Source organism: Mobula birostris, chromosome 5 (genome assembly GCF_030028105.1).
Source record: "Mobula birostris isolate sMobBir1 chromosome 5, sMobBir1.hap1, whole genome shotgun sequence".
Taxonomy (NCBI): Eukaryota; Metazoa; Chordata; class Chondrichthyes; order Myliobatiformes; family Myliobatidae; genus Mobula; species Mobula birostris.
In genome coordinates this window covers 135661867-135682749 of record NC_092374.1, presented here as the reverse complement: position 1 = coordinate 135682749, position 20883 = coordinate 135661867, and the positions used below count along the sequence as shown (strand labels likewise).

Here is a 20883-nt window from a genome sequence, read left to right as displayed (position 1 = left end):
AATCGGAAGTGCAAAGGGACTTGGGCGGCCTCATGCAGGATACCCTAAAGGTTAACCACCAGGTTGGATATGCAGTAAGGAAAGTGGATGCTATGTTAGCATTCATTTCAAGAGGAATAGTGTATAAGAGTAAGGAGGTGTTGATGAGGCTCTATGGGGCACTGGTGAGACCTCATTTGGAATACTGTTTGTTGTTTTGGGCTCCCTATTTTAGAAGGGATATACTGATGTTGGAGAGAGTTCAGAGAAGATTTACGAGGATGATTCCTGGAATGCAGGGGCTAACATATGAGGAGTGTTTGTCGGCTCTTGGACTGTATTCATTAGAGTATAGAAGAATGAGAGGGGATCTCATAGAAACATTTTGAATTTTGGAAGGATTGGACAGAGTAGAGGTGGAAAGGCTGTTTCCCTTGGTGGGTGAGTCCAGGACAAAAGGCCACAGTCTTAGAATTAGAAGGTACCCATTTAAAACAGAGATGAGGAGAAATTTTTTTAGCCAGAGGGTCGTAGATTTATGGAATTTGTTGCCACATACAGCTGTAGAGGCCCGATCATTGAGAGTGTTTAAGAAGAAGATTGATAGGTATCTAATTAGTCAGGGTATCAAGGGATATGGGGAAAAAGCCGGAAATTGGAACTAGATGGGAGAATAGTTTAGCTCATGGTGGAGTGGTGGAACAGACTCGATGGGCCGAATGGCCTACTTCTGCTCCTCTGTCTTGTGATCTTGTGGATACCATAATGCTATTTTGCAAGGCACTGGACTGTTCTATGCAAATTCTGTCTCCATACTTAAGGAATGACATGTTTGAAGTGGAGGAAAACATATCACTCCTTCAATAAGGGGAGCATAGCTGAAGGAAATAAAGTTAAACTGCAGATAATACAACCTGAAACAAACAAAAAAAAAAGCTGGAAGAATTTATGTAGCAATTGTAGAATGAGAAAACCAGTTGATCTTTTGGGGCACAGGACCTTCCTTACAAATGGCACAAGATTGAAGGGTTAATAGTTTAATAGCTTTCAAAGCAGAGCACTGGGGAAAAGAGTAGGGATAAGACAAAAAACTCCTTATGGATAGGCTACAGCAGCTCAGGTGCTGACCATAAGCAAGGCATTATGAAGAGATGAGGTGACCTGATTTCTTTAAGTACCTTCCTAATTGTTAATACTCATGCTCCTCACCTTGATTCAGATATTAGAACTGTGAGAGAGTCAAGTGGTAGGGGGAGAAAGCCAGAGACGAGGCCAAGATTGGACCAGCAACAATCTTATTAAATTTCAGAAGAATGGAAAATTGCATATATTATTCCACTCTCAAGAAGGAGAAAGGCAGAAGAAAGGAAATTATAGGCCAGTTCATATGACCCCAGTGGTTGGTAAGATGTTGGGTACTTGGAGGCACATGATAAAATAGGCCGTAGTCAGCAAGGGAAAATAGCGTCTGACAAATTTGTTGGAATTCTTTGAAGAAGTAACAAGTAGGATAGACAAAAGAGAATCAGTTGATGCCGTGCTCTTGGATTTTCAGAAGACCTCTGACAAGGTGCCAGAGGCTGCTTATCAAATTATGAGCCCAAGATGTGATAGGGAAGATTCTAGCATGGATAAAGCAGTGGCTGATTGGCAGGAAGCAAAGAGTGGGAATAAAGGGAGCTTTTTCTGGTTGGCTGTCAGTGCCCACTGGTGTTCTACAGGGGTTTGTGTTGGGACTGGTTCTTTTTACGTTATACGTCAGTGACTTGGATGATAGAATTGATGGCTTTATTGCAAGGTTTGCAGATGATATGAAGATAGGTGGAGGGGCAGATAGTTTGAGGAGGTAGAGAGGCTACAGAAGGACATAGATAAGGAAAATGGGCAAAGAAGATGGAATGCAGTGTCAGAAGTGTATGGTCATGTACTTTGGTAGATGAAATGAAAGGGGTTGATTATTTTCTAAATGGAGAGAAAATACAAATATTGGAGGTGCAAAGGGACTTGGGAGTCCTTGTGCAGGGTTTCCTAAAGATTAATTTGTAAGCCAAGTCTGTGGTGAAGAAGGCAAATGCAACATTCGCATTTATTTTAGAGGACTAGGATATAAAAGCAAGGATGTAATGCTGAGACTTTAGAAAGCACTGTTGAGGCCTCTCTTAGAGTATTGCGAGCAGTTTTGGGCCCCTTATCTTAAAAAGGATGTGCTGAAAACTCGAGAAGGTTCAAAGAAGGTTCACAGAAAAGATTCCTGGATTGAACAGATTGTCGTATGAAGGCATTTGATGGCCCTGGGCTTGTATTCACTAGAATACACCATCGCTGTGTTTTTTCTGAGTGAGGCGGTCGGGTATTGTTATTGTCGCTGTTTTTTTCTGCAGGGGAGGAGTGGGGATTTGATGGCATTGTCGATGTTTTTTTTCCTGCAGGGAGGGGTGTAGGGGATTTTTGGGTCTGCAAGTTTTGTTTCTTTTCTTTTTCATGCTGGGAGGGGTAGCTGATGTCTCTTCTTTCATCAACTCCCATGGTCTTTCTGTATTTCATGGCTATCTGGAAAAGATGGATATCAGAGTTGTATTGTTCATGCATACTTTGACAATAAAATTAACTTTTGAATCCAGAAGAATGAGGGGTGACCTCATTGAAACCTATAGAATGGTGAAAGGCCTTGATAGAGTGGATGTGAGGAGGATGTTTCCTATAGTGGGATTGTCTAAGACCAGAGGGGGCAGCCTCAGAACAGAGGGGCGTCCTCTTAGAACAGAGATGAGGAGGAAATCCTTTAAACAGAGAGTGGTGAATCTGTGGAATTCTTTGCCACAGGCAGCTGCGGAGGTCAAGTCTTTATGTATATTTAAAGAAGAGGTTGATAAGATTCTTGATTAGTCAGGGCATGAAGGGATACTGGAAAAAAAAAGGAGATTGGGGCTGAGAGGAAAAAGGGATCAGCCATGATGAAATGGTGGAGCAAACTTGATGGGCTAATTGGCCTAATTCTCCTCCTATATCTTATGGTCTAAATGGTGGCGCAGGCACTAGGGTTCAAATCCAGTTCTTTTTTCTGGATAATATTCTTCCTATTGTAATCTGATCCTGTTCCTCAAGAAATATCCTCAAGCGAAGTCTATTTGTTTAGCCAATGATTTTAAAACATTGTTAGAGTTTCACATAATAACAAACTGTCCTTGAATTTGTTGTTATTAAAATACTAAGCCCACACTCAATAAAAGTACAATTTTCTTTAAAGATAATCATGGGGGCGTCACGTGATGACGTGGGATTGAGACGTGTAAATCCAGCTCTCCCGCAACAAATCAGGAAAGTACCGCTTAAACAAAACAAAGTTAGTAAATATTTTCTGAAAACTATTTATAAACATTGTAAGACTACTTTACGATATGCCTCCTCAACCGCAACAAAAGAAGTCTGCTGTTGCGAAGTAGCCGCGAGACGGGAAGAAAAAAGGGCCTACTGCAACGATGGAGCCTCGGACTCAGGTTGGATCTCCTTCGGTAGAACAGGGAGCAATGGCGGTGGCAATGGTTTCTTCGAAGAAGACACCGGAAATGCGCATGCGCAAAGAAGAGCGCATGCGCAAATCGACACAATGCAAACTACAAGAACCGACAGCCACTGCAATTGAAAATGACTCAGAGTCAGAATTGGATTCTGCAGAGAACACAGATGAAGAAGAGGAGGAAGAATTGGAAGCGATTGGAAGTAAAGGAGATGATAGAGACATGAGAGCGGCTATATTGCAATTAATGGCTGAATTAAGAAAAGTAAGAGAAGAGCTTAGAGATACGAGGATGTGCTATGATAAAGTTATGGCAAGACAGGACAAAATGGATAAGAAGCTTCAGAAGATGGAAAGAGCAATGGGGCTTATGAATGATAGAGTGGAAAAAACAGAAAATGATCTGCTTGTCTGGAATACGGAAAGAAACCGACTCTTGGAGAAAGTGGACATGTTGGAAAATTTTAGTAGACGTAAAAATATTAAAATTGTTGGTCTTAAAGAAGGTACGGAGGGAGATAAACCAATAGAATTTTTTCAAAGATGGATCCCAGATGTTTTGCAAATGGAAGAGGAGGTTCGACCAATTGAAATTGAGCGGGCACATAGAGCTTTAAGACCAAAACCAAAAGATGACCAATATCCATGATCGATTTTAATAAAATTCTTAAGATTTCAAGACAAGGAAAGGATTCTACAGGCAGCTGCTCGAGCTGCCAAAGATAGAAAAGGGCCATTGATAATTAAAGGGAACAAAGTTTTTTTCTACCCTGATATAAGTTACGAACTTTTGAAGAGAAGGAAGAAATTTAATCCAGTGAAAAAAATACTATGGGATCATGGTTATCAATTTACACTGCGTTACCCTGCAACCTTGAAGATTTTTTTGCCTGGTGGAGAAAAAAGATTTTTTGATGACTACCAGAAAGCACAGCAGTTTGTGCGAGATTTTCTGAATATTCACCAGATACAAGAACAAACCCAGGAGAGCGAGATAGATTGAAGATGAAGATTGGGTTAAAGAATGGACTTGTTGGATTTTTGAAGCTGGATGAATGTATATAAATATATATATATATATATATATATATATATATATATATAAAATGTTTTTTTGTTGCGGGGAGCTGGAAGAAGCACTGATCGATTGCTACGCTAGTCATGTGTGCAAGCGTGGCTTTTGCCACGACCCGTAAAATGGAGGGGGGTAGTGTTGTGTATCCTTTCATTCACAACATTAGTGGGGGGGGGTATTTTGTTTTTTCTTTTTTTGTATTTTTTCTATCTGTTTTTTTCTTTCTGCCTGGAAGGTTGGGAGGGAGACACATAGCAACATGGTGAAGTTTAAAGAGATTCCCCAAGGAACTATGAGAGTTGAGAAGATAAATAATGTTTTAGATTGGAGTAACTTTGTTAAGAATAATGACTAATTTATTGAATTTTTTGAGTTTTAATGTAAACGGGCTTAATGGACCAGTGAAAAGAAAAAGAATCTTAACACATATTAAAAAAAATGAAGATAGATTTAGCTTTTTTACAGGAAACGCACCTAACGGAAACAGAACATCAGAAACTAAAGAGAGATTGGGTGGGTAGTGTTGTCGCGGCTTCATTTAATTCAAAAGCGAGGGGAGTAGCAATTTTGATCAATAAAACGTTACCAATTAGAATACAAAATGTAATAACTGATTCTGCGGGGAGATATGTGATTATACATTGTCAACTTTTTTCTGAACTATGGACTTTTATGAATATTTATGCACCAAACAAAAATGATGCAAAATTCATACAAGAAGCTTTTCTGAATTTGGCGGATGCGCATGAAAAAATATTAATTGGAGAAGACTTTAATTTTTGCTTAGACCCAGTCTTAGATAGATCAACCAAGGCTGTTATAAAATCGAAGGTAGTAAATTTAACTTTATCATTGACAAAGGATTTAAATCTGATTGATATATGGAGAAGAATCAATCCTAAAGAAAGGGACTATTCGTTCTACTCCCATAGACATAAAACTTTCTCAAGGATAGATTTGTTTCTATTATCAATGCATATTCAACAGAGTGAAAAATATGGAATATAAAGCAAGAATATTATCAGATCATTCCCCTTTATTAATGACAATAATAATGGCTGATAAGGAAGAAGTGGCTTATAGATGGAGATTTAATTCAACATTATTAAAACGTCAAGATTTTCGTGATTTTATGAAAAAGCAGATTCAATTTTTTTGGATACAAATTTTCATTCAGTGGATGATAAATTTATATTATGGGATGCGATGAAAGCATATCTTAGGGGCCAGATAATAAGTTATACGTCTAAAATTAAGAAAGAATAAATGGCAGAACTAGATCAATTGGAAAAAGAGATTACAAAAATAGAAAAAGAATCTCAAAGATATATGTCAGAAGAAAAACGAAAACAACTTGTCAATAAGAAGTTACAATATAATACGCTTCAGACATATAGAACGGAAAAAGCAATTATAAGAACTAAACAAAGGTATTATGAGTTAGGTGAGAGAGCACATAAAATTCTTGCCTGGCAGTTGAAAACAGAACAAGCTTCCAAAACAATAAATGCAATTAGAACAAGGGCAAATAAAATATCTTATAAACCTCTTGAAATAAATGAAACCTTTAAAAATTTCTATTCTGAATTATATCAATCAGAATCCCAAAATGATGTTAATGAGATAGAAAGGTTTTTATCACAAGTTGCTCTTCCAAAATTGAATTTGGAAGAACAGAAGGGATTAGATATGCCTTTTACATTAAAAGAAGTTGAAGAAGCTTTAGGATCACTCCAAAGTAATAAATCTCCAGGAGAAGATGGTTTTCCACCTGAATTTTATAAAAAATTTAAAGATTTATTATTTCCTCTTTTTATGGAACTAATACATCAAGCAGAAAAAATACATAAACTTCCAGAATCTTTTTCAACAGCGATTGTAATAGTATTGCCAAAAAAAGAGAGATCCTATGAAACCAGCATCATACAGGCCTATTTCTTTATTGAATACGGATTATAAAATAATAGCAAAAATTTTATCGAATAGATTATCTAAATATTTACCAAAATTAATACATATGGATCAAACAGGATTTATTAAAAATAGACAATTGGCAGATAATGTAACCCGGCTACTCAGTATAATTCATTTGGCACAAAAAAGGGATGAGAAGAGTATAGTAGTAGCTTTGGATGCAGAAAAAGCATTTGATAGATTAGAATGGGACTTTTTATTTAAAGCACTAGAAAAATATGGGTTAGGAACATCTTTTATAAATTGGATTAAAACTTTAAATTCTAACCCTAAAGCTAAAGTAGTGACAAACTCTCAAATTTCAACACCATTCCAGTTAAAAAGGTCAACTAGACAAGGTTGTCCACTATCACCTGCTTTATTTGTATTGGCGATAGAGCCATTAGCAGAACTAATTAGAATTGATCCAGATATTATGGGTTTTAGAGTTAATCAGGAGGAATATAAAATTAATCTTTTTGTCGATGATGTTTTGATCTATTTAACAAACCCACAACATTCGTTACATAAATTATCTTCTAGATTGCATGAATATGGGAAGGTATCAGGTTACAAAATAAATTGGGATAAAAGTGAAATTTTACCTCTTACTAAAGGAGACTATAGTCAATGTCGATTAGTAACCCAATTTAGATGGCCGGTAAATGGTATAAAGTATTTAGGTATAAGACTTGATAATGATGTAAAGAATTTATATAAATTTAATTATTTACCACTATTGAAAAAAATTCAAGAAGATCTTGACAAATGGATGATATTACCAATAACATTAGTAGGTAGAGTCAATGTTGTAAAAATGAATATATTTCCTAGATTACAGTATTTGTTTCAAACATTACCAATACAATTGCCACAGAAATTTTTTCAAGAGTTAAATAAATGTGAGAAAATTTCTTTGGAAAGGTAAAATGTCAAGAATATCATTGGAAAAATTGACATGTAAATTTGGGTTAGGAGGGTTACAACTTCCAAACTTTAAAAACTATTATAAAGCAAATCAACTTAGATTTATTGCATCCTTCTTCGATGATCGAAAACCAGCATGGATTAAAATAGAACTAGACAAGATAGGAGAAAATAGACCTGAAGATTTTATATATAAATGGGAATCTAAATCGATACGGGAAAAGAAAGAATCTCCTATATTAACACATTTGATTGATCTATGGAATAAGATAAATTTTGATAATGAAACACAGAAATCTCTATTAGCAAGGAGACCTTTGTTCCAAAACAGACTTATTCCTTTTACAATGGACAATCAACTTTTATATAATTGGTACCAAAAAGGGATTAAATTTATAGGAGATTGTTTTGAACGAGGTATATTGATGTCATTTGAACAATTAAAGGATAAGTATAAAATATCTAATAATACTCTCTTTTGTTACTTTCAATTAAGGGCTTACTTAAAAGGTAAGCTGGGTCAAACAATGTTTTTGCCAAAACCTAATGAAATTGAAATTTTAATTCAAAAAGGGAAAATTAAAAAAATTATTTCTTGTATGTATAATTTGATTCAAGAACAGACAATTAAACAAGGAACCCATAAGTCCAAGCAAAAATGGGAAACAGATCTGAATATTAATATTGATGAAACAAATTGGTCAAGACTTTGTCTTGACAGTATGACAAATACAATAAATGTTCGACTTAGATTAGTACAATATAATTTTTTACACCAATTATATATTACACCGCAAAAAATAAATAGATTAACTTCGAATCTATCTGATAAATGTTTTCGGTGTAATCAAGAAATTGGTACTTTTTTTACATTCTACTTGGTCTTGTTTTAAAATTCAACCCTTTTGGATAAATTTAAGAATCTTATTGGAACAAATTACTGGAACTCAACTTCCACATAACCCTGTATTATTTTTATTAGGTGATATTGAAGGGATAAAACCGAAACTTAAATTGAATAAATATCAGAAAGAATTTATAAAAATTGCATTGGCAGTAGCTAAGAAGACTATAGCAGTTACTTGGAAATCTGATTCGTATTTAAGTATGGATCGTTGGAATAATGAAATGGCTAGTTCTATTCCACTCGAAAAAATTACTTATAATTTAAGAGATAAATATGTAACATTTTTGAATATTTGGCGCCCTTATTTACAAAAGATAGGATGGCATATTTAAGTGCTCCGATAAAGACTTTGGTCACTTGGGGAAAGTAACAAATAATTATACCAAATTTATTTTGAATCCCATGGAGCATGTGGAAACCTTCCAACAACCAGGTGGTTCTTTTCTTTTTTTTTCTCTTTCTTTCTTTTTAGGTAGGACTATATATGGGGGGGGGGGGGGAGGGTAGATTTTATCTTTTCATGTGTTCTTTTTGAAAATTCAATAAAAATTATATTACAAAAAAAAAAGATAATCATTAAATCTATTTAACACTCTACGAACATGCCCAAATTTGGTATAACATGGACTCTAATTACCTCGCCAAATTCACTCTGGCCTTTTGTCCTCCACTGAGTGTAGCTCCACGGTCTCCAATCTGAGTCAAGTCTCCATCCTGAAGCAGTTCCAAATCCTATAAAATACACAATAAATAAAAGCAGCTTTCTAAACATTTTCACAGCTTATATAAACATTCTGAGTCATCAGTTTAAATTGATCACATTAGTAACAAAACTTGATTTGACCATAGAACTGTTGTTCAGAAATCTGGCCTCGGGGTAAAAAGATTAAAGAAAGCTGGATTCATTCACATCAATATTTTTTTTAATATGTTCGTGAGTATTTCCAGGTGAAATTGTGCCCCTTGGGAAACCACACAATTCACATTAATGCATTTGACCTTTCTCCAGCATTAAGTCCGAGACCAAATTGTTTACAGTTCTACCTTACAGGGATCAAATTGAAGATTTTGGATGCAGCAAACGACCCTGGCTGAACAGTCAAAGGAGAGCTGGGAGTAAATCATGCTGTTTTGATTTATATATCTATTTAAAGGCCAGTGCAACTACAGCCAAAGAGCTAACTGGGTCACTTCAGAACTCAGACTATTCAAACAACTTCTAAAGTACAAACAGTGTTTTTAAGGAGCGTTTTTTTTCAGCATTTGGTAACTGGTAAATTGGTTTATCATTGTCACATGAAACATTATCAAATAAATTACCAAAAATTACCAAATAAAGTGGCATAATTACCAAAAAAATGCAGTACAGATAGGCAGTAAGATTCAAGCCCATAACGAGGTCGATGGTGAGGTCAAGAGCCCATTTCTTACACAAGGGGAGTATTCAATAGTCATATGACACTGGGATAAAAGCTGTCCTGGAGTCTGGTGGCACAGGTTTACATGCTTTTCTCTCTTCTGCTTGGTGGGAGCAGAGGGAGGAGAAAATACCCGGGGTCGGAAAGTCTTTGATAATGTTGGCTGCTTTACCAAGGCAGTGAGAAGTATAGACGGAGTCAATAGTGAGCAGACTGGTTTCGCTGAGCTGTGTCCACGAGTCTGTAGTTTGTGGTAGTCTCAGACCAGCTAGCTGCCATGCATCTACATAGAATTCTTTCTGAAGTGCATCGGTCAAGTTGGCATGCCAAATTTCTTTATCCTTGAGGAAGTAAAGGCAGTTGCAGCATGCATGGCAATGGATTCTACATGGTTGGACCAGGACAGGCTACTGCTGATTGCTGATGTTTCTTAAGTTAGGCAAGCATAGGCTGATAACAGGATAAGCTATTAGAGTATTGCCATTACAGAAATATGGTTGTAAGAGGGGCAGGACTGAGTGTCGTTGCTTCAGATGTGTTACAAAGGGGTGTAAAAGAGGGAGAGGGATTCCATTATTGATCAAGGAGAATATTACCAAAAAACATAAGAGCAGAATGAGGCATTCGGCCCACCGAGTCTGCTCCACCACTTGATCATGGCTGATTTATTTTTCCTTTCAACCCTATTCAGTTGTCTTCACCTCATAACCTTTCATGGCTTTACGAATCAAAAACGTACCAAACTCTGCCTTAAATATACCCAATGAGTTGGCCTCCACAGCTGTCTGTGACAATGAATTCCACAGATTCACCATCCTCTGACTAACAAAATTTCTCCTCATCTCTGCTCTCTACGTATGTCTTTCTTTTCTGAGGCTTTATCCTCTGGCCCTAGACTCCAAATGTGGTCTGATCAATACCTTAAAAAGCCTCAGCATTACATCATAAACACAAGAGATTCTGCAGATGTTGGAAATCCAGAGCAATGCACACAAAATCAGGTAGCGTCTATGAAAATGAATAAACTGTCAAATTTCAAGCCAAGACCCTTCTTCAGGACTGGAAAGGAAGGGGGAAGACGCCAGAATAAAAAGGTGAGGGGAGGGGAAGGAAAACTAGCTAGAAAATGATAGGTGAAGCCCGGTCCAGTAGGAGGAAATGGAAGAGGGGTGATTGATAAGTTCGAGGCCTAAGGTAGTAGGAGTCAATTTTAGAAAACCTAGCACATTTATTTTTCCTACATTTACACACTTAGTCCAGCGGTCATGGAGCATACAGATCCCTTCTTTGTAGAAGTTGGCGGCTTGGACCTCCAGAAGTGGTCCACAGCAGGGGTGATTGATAAGTTCGTAGTCTAGGGTAGAAGGAGATGAGGAGAAACTTCAAACTTTCTGCATTTTCACTCAAAGAGTTGAACTCCACGTGCATGTAACGAGAGCTGTATAACTCATCTACTTCTACCTTGGGCCCCAAACTTATCAATCACCCCTGCTGTGGACCACCTGGAGGTCCAAGACGCTCTCGTTACATGCACGTGCAGTTCAACCCTTTGAGTGATAATGCAGAAAGTTTGAAGTTAATAACTCATCTCCTTCTACCTTAGGCCACAAACTTATGAATCACCCCTGCTGTGGACCTCTTCTACAAAGAAGGGATCCGGGACCACTGGACTAAGTGTGTACATGTAGGACGGGACTATGTTGAAAAATAAATGTGCTAGGTTTTCTAAAATTGACTACTTTTACCTTAGGCCACGAACTTATCAATCACCCCTCATAAAGGGCTGGAGATGAAGGGATCTGCTAGGAGAAGAGAGTACGGGAAGAAGGAGAGGCAGCAAGAGGAATTTAGATGATCCTGACCGCAACAGTGTAAACACTACAGGTACCAGAGCATATGGCTGAAGCTCCTCCCACAGCATTTTACATCCTTGTGAAGATGGTCTTAGAACACCCGATCTTGCAAATGTGTGTCAGAGATCTAGTATAGGATGTGGTGCCCTTCTTGGATTAGTCTCTTTGTGATGGAAAAATCAGACCACTCTTGATGCATGGTCCTTGAGCCTGCCTGTGTGGCAAATTGTTCCACAGCCCAAGGGCCCCAGCAATGAAATATAATAGGTAGTGTTACCACTGAGGCATCCACCAAAGAAGCACCTCAGCTGCCATCAATTATGGCAGGGCTTGTCATAACGTGCTATGAAATGAAAGTGGGCAGCAGTTCTGAGAACAGTGCATTCCTTCCTGATGAATTTAACGCATCCTACGCTTGTTTTGAACAGAAAGGGGAATGGAATGACAGCCTCCAATTTACCACTGCTGCTGACGACAGACTAGTCTGCCAGAGTGAACTCATGCAAAGCATTTGATCAGATGCTGTCCCAAGATATGTCATTAGATCGTACACAGATCAAAGTAATTGCAAATATTTTTAACTTTTCCCTTCTTTCATCTGAGGCATTAAAGTAGGGACAGGCCCTGAACTATACACCTTTCAATGTAATTCATTGAAGTCTCCGGTATATTCTACTGTCTAATACTTAGGTATTTTAGATCCCTATTCTCACTTGGTTCCTTAAGGTTGTTACAGCTGGGGGTTATAATGAGAAAGATCCCACTACCTATTAAATGCTCCCAATGACGTGCACCTCAAATAGCCTCTGATAACCATCCAGCCGCTGGCCTTCACATGTGGCTTAGCTACTAAGCCTGGTGGAACCATTTCGACTGACAGGAGAAGGGGAAAAGGCGGGTTACTGGCGCCTTAAAACCAGTCACTTCGGGCAGATGGGGCTCGTCAGCCGTGGCGGGCAGCTCACCTAAGAGAAGGAAAACTCTGATCTCAAACCTCCGCTGCCTTGCGGCAATTCCCACTCACAGGGAAGGCTTCAGGAGTAAACCCCCAAGGGAAAAATCCAGAGTTTGAGACCCTAAGGTAGTCCTACATTGAGTTCAACGCTGACCGGCAACTCATGCGACACTGCAGGTACCAAACTGTATCGGTTTCTGCCATTTCTTTGGGTTCATCAGTTGTGTGGAGAGGTAGAATTTGCTACATGGGCAACAGCTTGCTCTCCTTATTGTACTGCCCAGGCTTGTGTAGCTAATCTTCTTCTAGGGTTCTAGGCATTCTTCTAGGGTGCATCACAACCTGGTATGGAAGTTGTCCTGTCCAAAACCGGAAGAAGCTGCAGAAGATCATGAACACAGCCCAGCACATCACACAAACCAATCTTCCATCCTTGGATTCACTTTACACCGCACGCTGTTGGAGCAGTGCTGCCAGAATAATCGAGGACATGACCCACCCAGCCAACATACTTTTCATCCCTCTTCCGTCCGGGAGAAGGCTCAGGAGCTTGAAGACTCGTACGGCCAGATTTGGGAACAGCTTCTTTCCAACCGTAATAAGACTGCTGAACGGATCCTGACCCGGACCTGGGCCGTACCCTCCAAATATCTGGACCTGCTTCTCAGTTTTTTTTGCACTACCTTACTTTCCATTTTCTATTTATGATTTATAATTTAAATTTTTAATACTTACTATCAATTTGTACTCTAGGGAATGGGAAGCGCAGAATCAAATATTGCTGTGATGATTGTATGCTCTAGTATCAATTGTTTGGCGACAAACAGTCAGCTGGGATGGAACATCTATGGCCGACCCTGACCGATGGAGGCCTCACTCATTCACACTAGTCTCTTGATTCTCTCATATACCCATAGCCAAACCAAAAGCCGTGGATGAACCAGGAGATTCATGGTCTGCTGAGGTGCTGAGGGCTGGATCTGTGGCATTCAAGACTGGTGATCCAGAACTATACAACAAGTCCAGGTATGACCTATGGAAGGCTATTTTAGGAATGATAAAACAATTCCAATTGAAGTTAGAGATGGAGGTGGTTGCACATCAGCTCTGGCAGGGTTTGCAGGTCATTACATACTGCAAAGTAAAACCTAAAATCATGAACAGCAGAGATGCTTCGCTCCCCGATGAGCTCAACACATTGAAAAAGGGGAATAAAATTATAGCTGTGTGACCATTGCAATATCTGGTGACCCTGTGATCTCTGTCTCAGAGGCTGACATCAGAACATCTTCCAAGAGGGTGAACCCTCACCAGCCATAGGGCCCTGATGGTGTACCTGGTAGGCATTGAAAACCCCTGCCAACCAACTGGTGGGAGTGTTCAAGCACATCTTCAATCTCTCACTCACAACACGCTGAAGGGTTGATGAAGGGTTCTGGCCCGAAACGTCGACTGATCGTCTCCACGGATGCTGCCCAACCTGCTGAGTTCCTCCAGCGTGTTGTGAGTGTTGCTTTGACCCCAGCATCTGCAGATTATTTTGTGTTCAATCTCTCACTGTTGCCGTCAGCGGTACCCACCTGCTTCAAAAGGGCGACAATCATATCAGTGCCCAAGAAGAGCAGGATGGCTTGCCTCAACAACGACTGCCCAGTTGCACTCACATCTACTGTGATGACATGCAATGAGAGGTTGGTCATTGCCAGAATCAACTCGTGCCTCAGCAAGGACCAGGACCTGCTGCTATTGGTGTATCGTCACTATAGGTCTACAGCAGATACAATGTCACTGGCTCCCCACTCTGCCTTAGATCACCAAGACAATAGTAATACCATTATCAGGCTCTAGTTATTGATTACAGCTCAGCTTTCAACAGAATTAGACCCTCAATTCTAATCAACAAGATCCAAAACATGGACTTCTTTACCTCTCTTCACAACTGGATCTTGACTTCCTCATTGAAAGACCACATTCAGTGCGGATCGAAAATTGCTGGCCAGCAACACCGCAGCACCTCAAGTATTTGTGCTTAGCCAACTGCTCTACTCTCTCTACATCCTCATCTGTGTGGCTCGGCACAACTCAAATGTCATCTATAGCTTTGCTGATAACACAACTACTGTTGGCAGAATTTCAAATGGTGATGTGGAGGTGTACAGGAGTGAGATAGATCAACTGGTTGAAGTGTCACAACAACCAAGGAACTGGTTGTGGACTTCAGCAAAGGTAAGTCAGCGGAACACACACCAATCCTCATCGAGGGATCAGAAGTGGAAAGGGTGAGCTGTTTCAAATTCCTGCCTGTCAATATCTCTGAAGATCTATCTTGCCAACATATTGATACAACTACAAAGAAGTTGTAATTACAGGAGTTTGAAGAGAATTAGTATGTCACCAAAGTTTCTTGCAAATTTTTTTTACACATGTACCAAGGTGAGCATTCTAACTGATTGCATCACGCTCTGGTATGAAGGGCCCACTGCACAGGATTAGATAATGCTTCAGAAAGTTGTAAGCTCAGCCGACTCTATGGTGGGCACTAGCCTCCCTAGCATTCAGGACCCCTTGAAAAGTTGATTCTTCCAAAATGCAGCATCCATCATTAAGGACCCCATTACCCAGGACATGCCGTCTTCTCATTGCTACCATCAAGGAGGAGGAACAGGAGCCTGAAGACACACACTCAACTTTTCAGGAACAGTTTCTTCCCCTCCATCAGATTTCTCAATGGACAATGAACCTACGTACACTACTTCACTATTTTAGTGCTGTCTTTTTGCAATACTTAGCGTAACAACAAAGTTTACCACATAGGCTGTTGATATGAAACCTGACTCTAATTCTGATATCATATGGCTTCTGTCTCTTATTCCATGAAGACATACACAATTGTTTAAATTATTGCCCAATTTTAAAATTTGATGTCTCTATCAAATTTTGTCTTTTTCATGTACCTATAAAAGCCATTTTTTGTCCCTCTTCAGTTTACTCTCATTTCCTTTTACTTTTCCTAACCAGTTTCTTGGCCATCCTTTAATGAATTCAAAAATGCTCCCAATCCTTAGGCCTACTGCTAAACTGTATTTCTGGCAATAATATATACTATACTTCTTCACTTAATTTAATTACTTTAGTCAGCCATAGATGGGCAAATCATTCTTCATTTTTGTGGACTTATACTTTAAAAGGTGTTTTTTGCAATTTATGCATTATGTCAAATGCCTGCCCAACATTATATCTGTGGACTAACCTAACTCTCTCCTCATCCCTTCATATTTAAGGACCTAGTTTTACAATGAACCAAACATCATTTTGAAACTCAATGTAACATTCCATCTTATTATGAACACTCTTCCGTAAAGGCCCTTTGAGAACAAGATTATCAATTAACCCTGTTCTCAATACACAAAACTAGATCGAAAACTGCTGTTCTCTCACAAACAAGAGAAAATCTGCAGATGCTAGAAATCTGCTGTTCTCTGTTTGGTTCCCCAATATGAATTAATCTTCCCAAATAATAAAGCAAATTAAATTTCTCCAATCTACATTTAGGATAAACCCATTCATTTATGACTGTGCGACCCTGTTACATGCACCTCCAATTTCCTGACCAAAATTAAAACTTAGTTTTGACGGCCTCTGAAAAATTTTACAGCTGTTCCCTGACTTTTGCTGATCCTTACATCTTTCCCACAATAATATCATAAATAATAAGTCCAGAAGTAGAAATTACTAAAAATATTAAACGGGTCAAGCCAAAATGCCTTTGATTTGAGAATTTAACTGATTTTTCCTTCACAAATACCTACTGACTATTTGTAGTATTTTCTGTTTTATTTCAGATTTCCCACATCACCAATATTTCCTTTTGCACTATTGAACATATATTTGACTTGAGTTAAGTCACATTTGCCTAAAAAGATAATTACAGCCCAATTATTATTATTACTTTAGACTTAAAGGCTTTTCTAAAAAAAAAAAATTAACCTCATTTTTTTTCTGAGGTAGTCATGCGTGTCTGAAAAAATAAATGATATGTTTGGACTTTAAGGACTGAAGAACAAATGACCCTGCACATTATAAATTAGTTACTTATACACCTAGTTTCAGATATTGTGTAAGTGAACTATATCCTGCTGTCTGGAATTCTTAAATTGACCACCAAGTACTAATTTCATCTTTCAGCTGAAATTAATGTTCCCAGTTAGGTGCCTAAAAGAAGAGGTCACAGTCTCCAGAAAACAGCCTGACAGGATTAAGATGAGAAAATGGTGTATTTGTGGAGGTCACAAGCCAATTCTGGAGTGTGTTCAATAGGGACACTGAGATTTTGAGATATAAAACAAGTCAGATGTTTATGAGAAAGAGCACTCAACACTTAGAAGTCCAGCATGAGCAGTAGAAGATGTGCACTATCTTGCACCATCTACTTATTCCATCAAGAAACCTTCTGCCCAGCTGAGGCAGGCTCTGCAGATGCCTCACTGGCCCCTTCAACAACCGAAGAATCCAAAAATTTGTAGAAAAAAAGTGCTCCTCACGCTCAAAGAACTGCCTAAGTTGCAAGATAAATTTTAAAAAATGCAAATATTTGCAAATTAAAGACAATGATAAGTTTCATTTCATCACTTGTATATCAAACCACAATCAATGCACCAATTGTCTCTGTTCTATCATTAGGAAGACAATTCATTTTCAAGACATGTAAATGTTTTAATATAAAGCAATTATGTCTACATCAGATTCAGTGTAGTCAAGATTGGATACTCACTTTCTTTAAGGCACAAGCTGTGATGATCTTTTCATATTTTTCTTTTTGGTATTCTTTACCAAACAGAATATTGCTCCGAACAGTACCAGGAAACACCCACGGCTGTTGTGCACAATAAGCTATTTTGCCTTTAACATCTAGGACACCACTGTCCTTTGAAAGTTCTCCGAGTAACGCAGCAAGAATGGAAGACTATAATGAAAATTTGATAATCCAAATATTAAACATCTGCTGACATCTAAGATTCAAGAATCAGTATTCAATTTGCAGTTGCTGATCAGTATATGGACAGTGTATTACAATTATTAAGACACTGCTCTTTCAAGAGGCCCAAGAAATAGAATTCACTCAATATTCTTAAGGTGAAAAGCAATATTCCAAAATAGAAAAAGTGGGAAAGCAAGCTATAATAAAATCTTTCTTTTAAGAAATTATTTCACGAACGGTAGTATATCATACTACTTTATAAATAAGACTAAATTTAAAAAGAGACAGAAAAGCACCCAGAAAAACATACTTCCAAAATTACATATATGATATAAAATATTTCTGGTTTCATAGACTACACATTTATAACTTAAAGAATAGAGTTAAACACTTAACAACTCCATGATTAAAACTCACTTTGCCAGCACCCACAGGTCCAATCACAGCCAGAAGTTCCCCTGGTCTGACAGAAAAGCTGATATTTTGCAGCGATGGAACTTCCATTGTCTAACATAAAAATAGGAAATAATAAATAATCAGAAGATACACATAATATGCATGCAACAAGACCTCTAAATTTCATGCAGTATTTGCTGGGGTTGATAACAGACAAATTTGGGGGAATCACATATCAAAACTGACTGGGGATTCCATCAGACTTTATAACATCATTGAAGCTTCCGTACTTCCATTTTCTAGTATTCATCCAGAAGTTCATTCTATTTTTACAGTGTAACATAGTGGAGTATGCACTTCTAACAACTTGAAATAGTGAATGATGGTATTCAAATTCTGCTCAAAACAAAGTACATTTTTAACTCACAAACGAGAAATTGCATCGGTGATGGTAATTAAATACGTTTGTATACAGGGACAGAAATTGATGATAAACATTGTGACATTAATGGACATTACTTAATAAAAAGCAATATTTTGCACAAAACTCACAATGAATTACATGATTCTCCACAAAACTGCTGTTTTCATATAAATGCAAGTTTTCACTTACATTTAAGAAAATTCCAGGGAAAACAATAGGCTAGTAATTTGACATAAAAAATTTCAAAATATAAAAGTGCATGGAATCTAAGGAGGAGTGACAAATTGGATCTACAACTGGCTCAGCAACAGAAGCAGAAGGTAATGGTAATGAGAACAAAGCCATTATTCTAGAGCAGTATGCAACACAACTCTAACCATAATTTAGCATTACATACGTTTCTAGTCACCAGAATTTAGGAAATATGGTGACTAGAAAAGTGACTGCAGAGAAATTCACAAGAGTGGTACAATGGCACAGTTAGCAGTTCACAGATCCAGCAAGTTGATTCAATCATGGTCTGTGCACCTTCCCCCTGTAACCACATGGAATTTCTGTGGGTGTTCTATGTTCTTCATAACTCAAAGATGTATGGTCAGTAGGCTAACTGGTCTGCATAAATTTTGTTTTGTGTGAACGTGTACTGAAATTTAGGTGGGGGTGGGTGGGGATGGGTTGGGATGGGAGAATACGGGGAGAAGCAAATGGAATTAGCATAGGACTGGCTATTAATGCATCCTGGATAAGCTGGTGCAGAGTACATGGATGGTTTCCATCCCGTGTAACTCTCTTTATTGGACTAGAAAGTTGTAACAATGAGGAAAAGAGAAACAAGAGCTACTTTCCTTGGAATGCAGTAGACTAATAAGAGGATTATTTGTGCTGTATAAAATTTTGAGTCATATTTCCCTTAGACTTTTCTCAACTAACAAAAACAAGTTACAATATCCAGACAAATAATTGACTTGGACATTGGACAAAAATGTTCTTTTCATTTTGAACATCCCTTTGAATGATAACACTTACACAATTCTCTTTCTTACTCATGAGCACTTTCCGACAATATTATTTATTCTCAGAAGAATTTCTCTTTCAAATCAAATACGCAATGAGAGACCATAAGACATTGAAGCAAAATTAGGCCATCATGTATGCTTTGCCATTTCATCTTGGCTGATTCATTTCTCTCTCAACCACATTCTCCTGCTGACCCCCTGTAACCTTTTTGACCTATCAAAAATCTCTCAACTTCCATTTTAAATACCCTTAATCACTTGGCCTCCACAGCTGCATGCAGCAACAAATTCCACAGATTCACCACCTGCTAGCTGAAGAAGTTCCTCCACATTTCTGCTCCAAATGGATGTCTCTCTATGCTGATGTTGTGCCCTCTGGTCCTAGATTTCCCCACCATAGAAAATGTCCTCTCGGTTTTCAAGGTGGCAACCATCATTCCAGTGCCAAAGCAGGTATTAGCAATCGGCCTAAATGACTATAGTCTGGTGGCATTAACGTCAACCATCGAGAAATGCTTTGAGCATCTGGTCATGGAGCACGTTAAAGCCTTACTCCTGGCTACATTGAATCCTTTCCAGTTTGCTTATCACTCGAATCAATCCACTGATGATACAATAGCCTCTGCCCTCCACTCTAGTTTTGTTCCATCCAGAAAATTGGGTCCCACATGCTAGGCTGCTGTGTATAGACTTCATTTTGTCATTTAACACCATCATACTCAAGAAACTGGTGGGGAAATTGTCCTCACTGAGTCTCAACACCTCTCTCTGCAAATGGATACTGGACTTCTTAACAGAAAAGCCACAGTCAGTCCATGTGGGCAACAACGTCTCCAGTGCCATTACACTGGGCACTAGCTCAGCCCACTGCTGTTCACACTGCTGACGCATGACTGTGTTGCAGGATCCAGCTCAAACCCTGTCATCAAGTTTACAGATGACACAACAATGGTTAGCCTTATCAAAAACAATGACGAGATGGCATATAGAGAGGAAGTGAAGCGGCTAGTGGACTGGCGTGAGAAGAACAACCTAAGCATGAATGTGGAGAAATCCAAGAAAATCATTGCAGACTTCAGGAAGGTGCAAATGAACCATCGTCCTCTGCGAACACATGGCTCCTCCGTAGAGAGAATTAAGTGTACCAAGTAGCTGGGATTTCTCATCACAGATGACTTTACCTGGTCCCTTAACAACATCTCCCTGAACAAGGCGGCACAGCAACTCCTCCACTTCCTAAGGAGATTGAAGTAAGCAACTCTCCCCTCCTAACCCCCCACCATCTTAACTGCACTTTGCAGGAGCACCACGGAGAGCATCCTGGCGAGCTGCATCTCCATCTGGTATGGGAGCAGTCTAGCATCGGACTAGAAGTCTTACAAAGGGTTGTGAGAACAGCTGAGAGGATCATAGGAGTCTTCCTACCATCCATCAAGGACATTTATCAGGAACATTGCATACGCAGGGCCCTTGGTATTATTAAAG

At 38.6% G+C, this 20883-nt stretch overlaps 1 protein-coding gene across 1 annotated transcript in view; it reads right to left on the bottom strand.

Moving 5' to 3' along the window:
• Positions 1-20883, bottom strand: part of abcc4 (ATP binding cassette subfamily C member 4 (PEL blood group)) — a 338193-nt gene that overhangs the window by 190906 nt on the left and 126404 nt on the right. Inside the window, exons 10-12 of the mRNA XM_072258740.1 lie at positions 17980-18069; positions 17356-17547; positions 8996-9090 (exon numbers count right to left, since the gene is read on the bottom strand). Coding sequence (XP_072114841.1) covers positions 8996-9090; positions 17356-17547; positions 17980-18069 — 377 coding nt within the window. The remainder of the gene's footprint in view (positions 1-8995; positions 9091-17355; positions 17548-17979; positions 18070-20883) is intronic.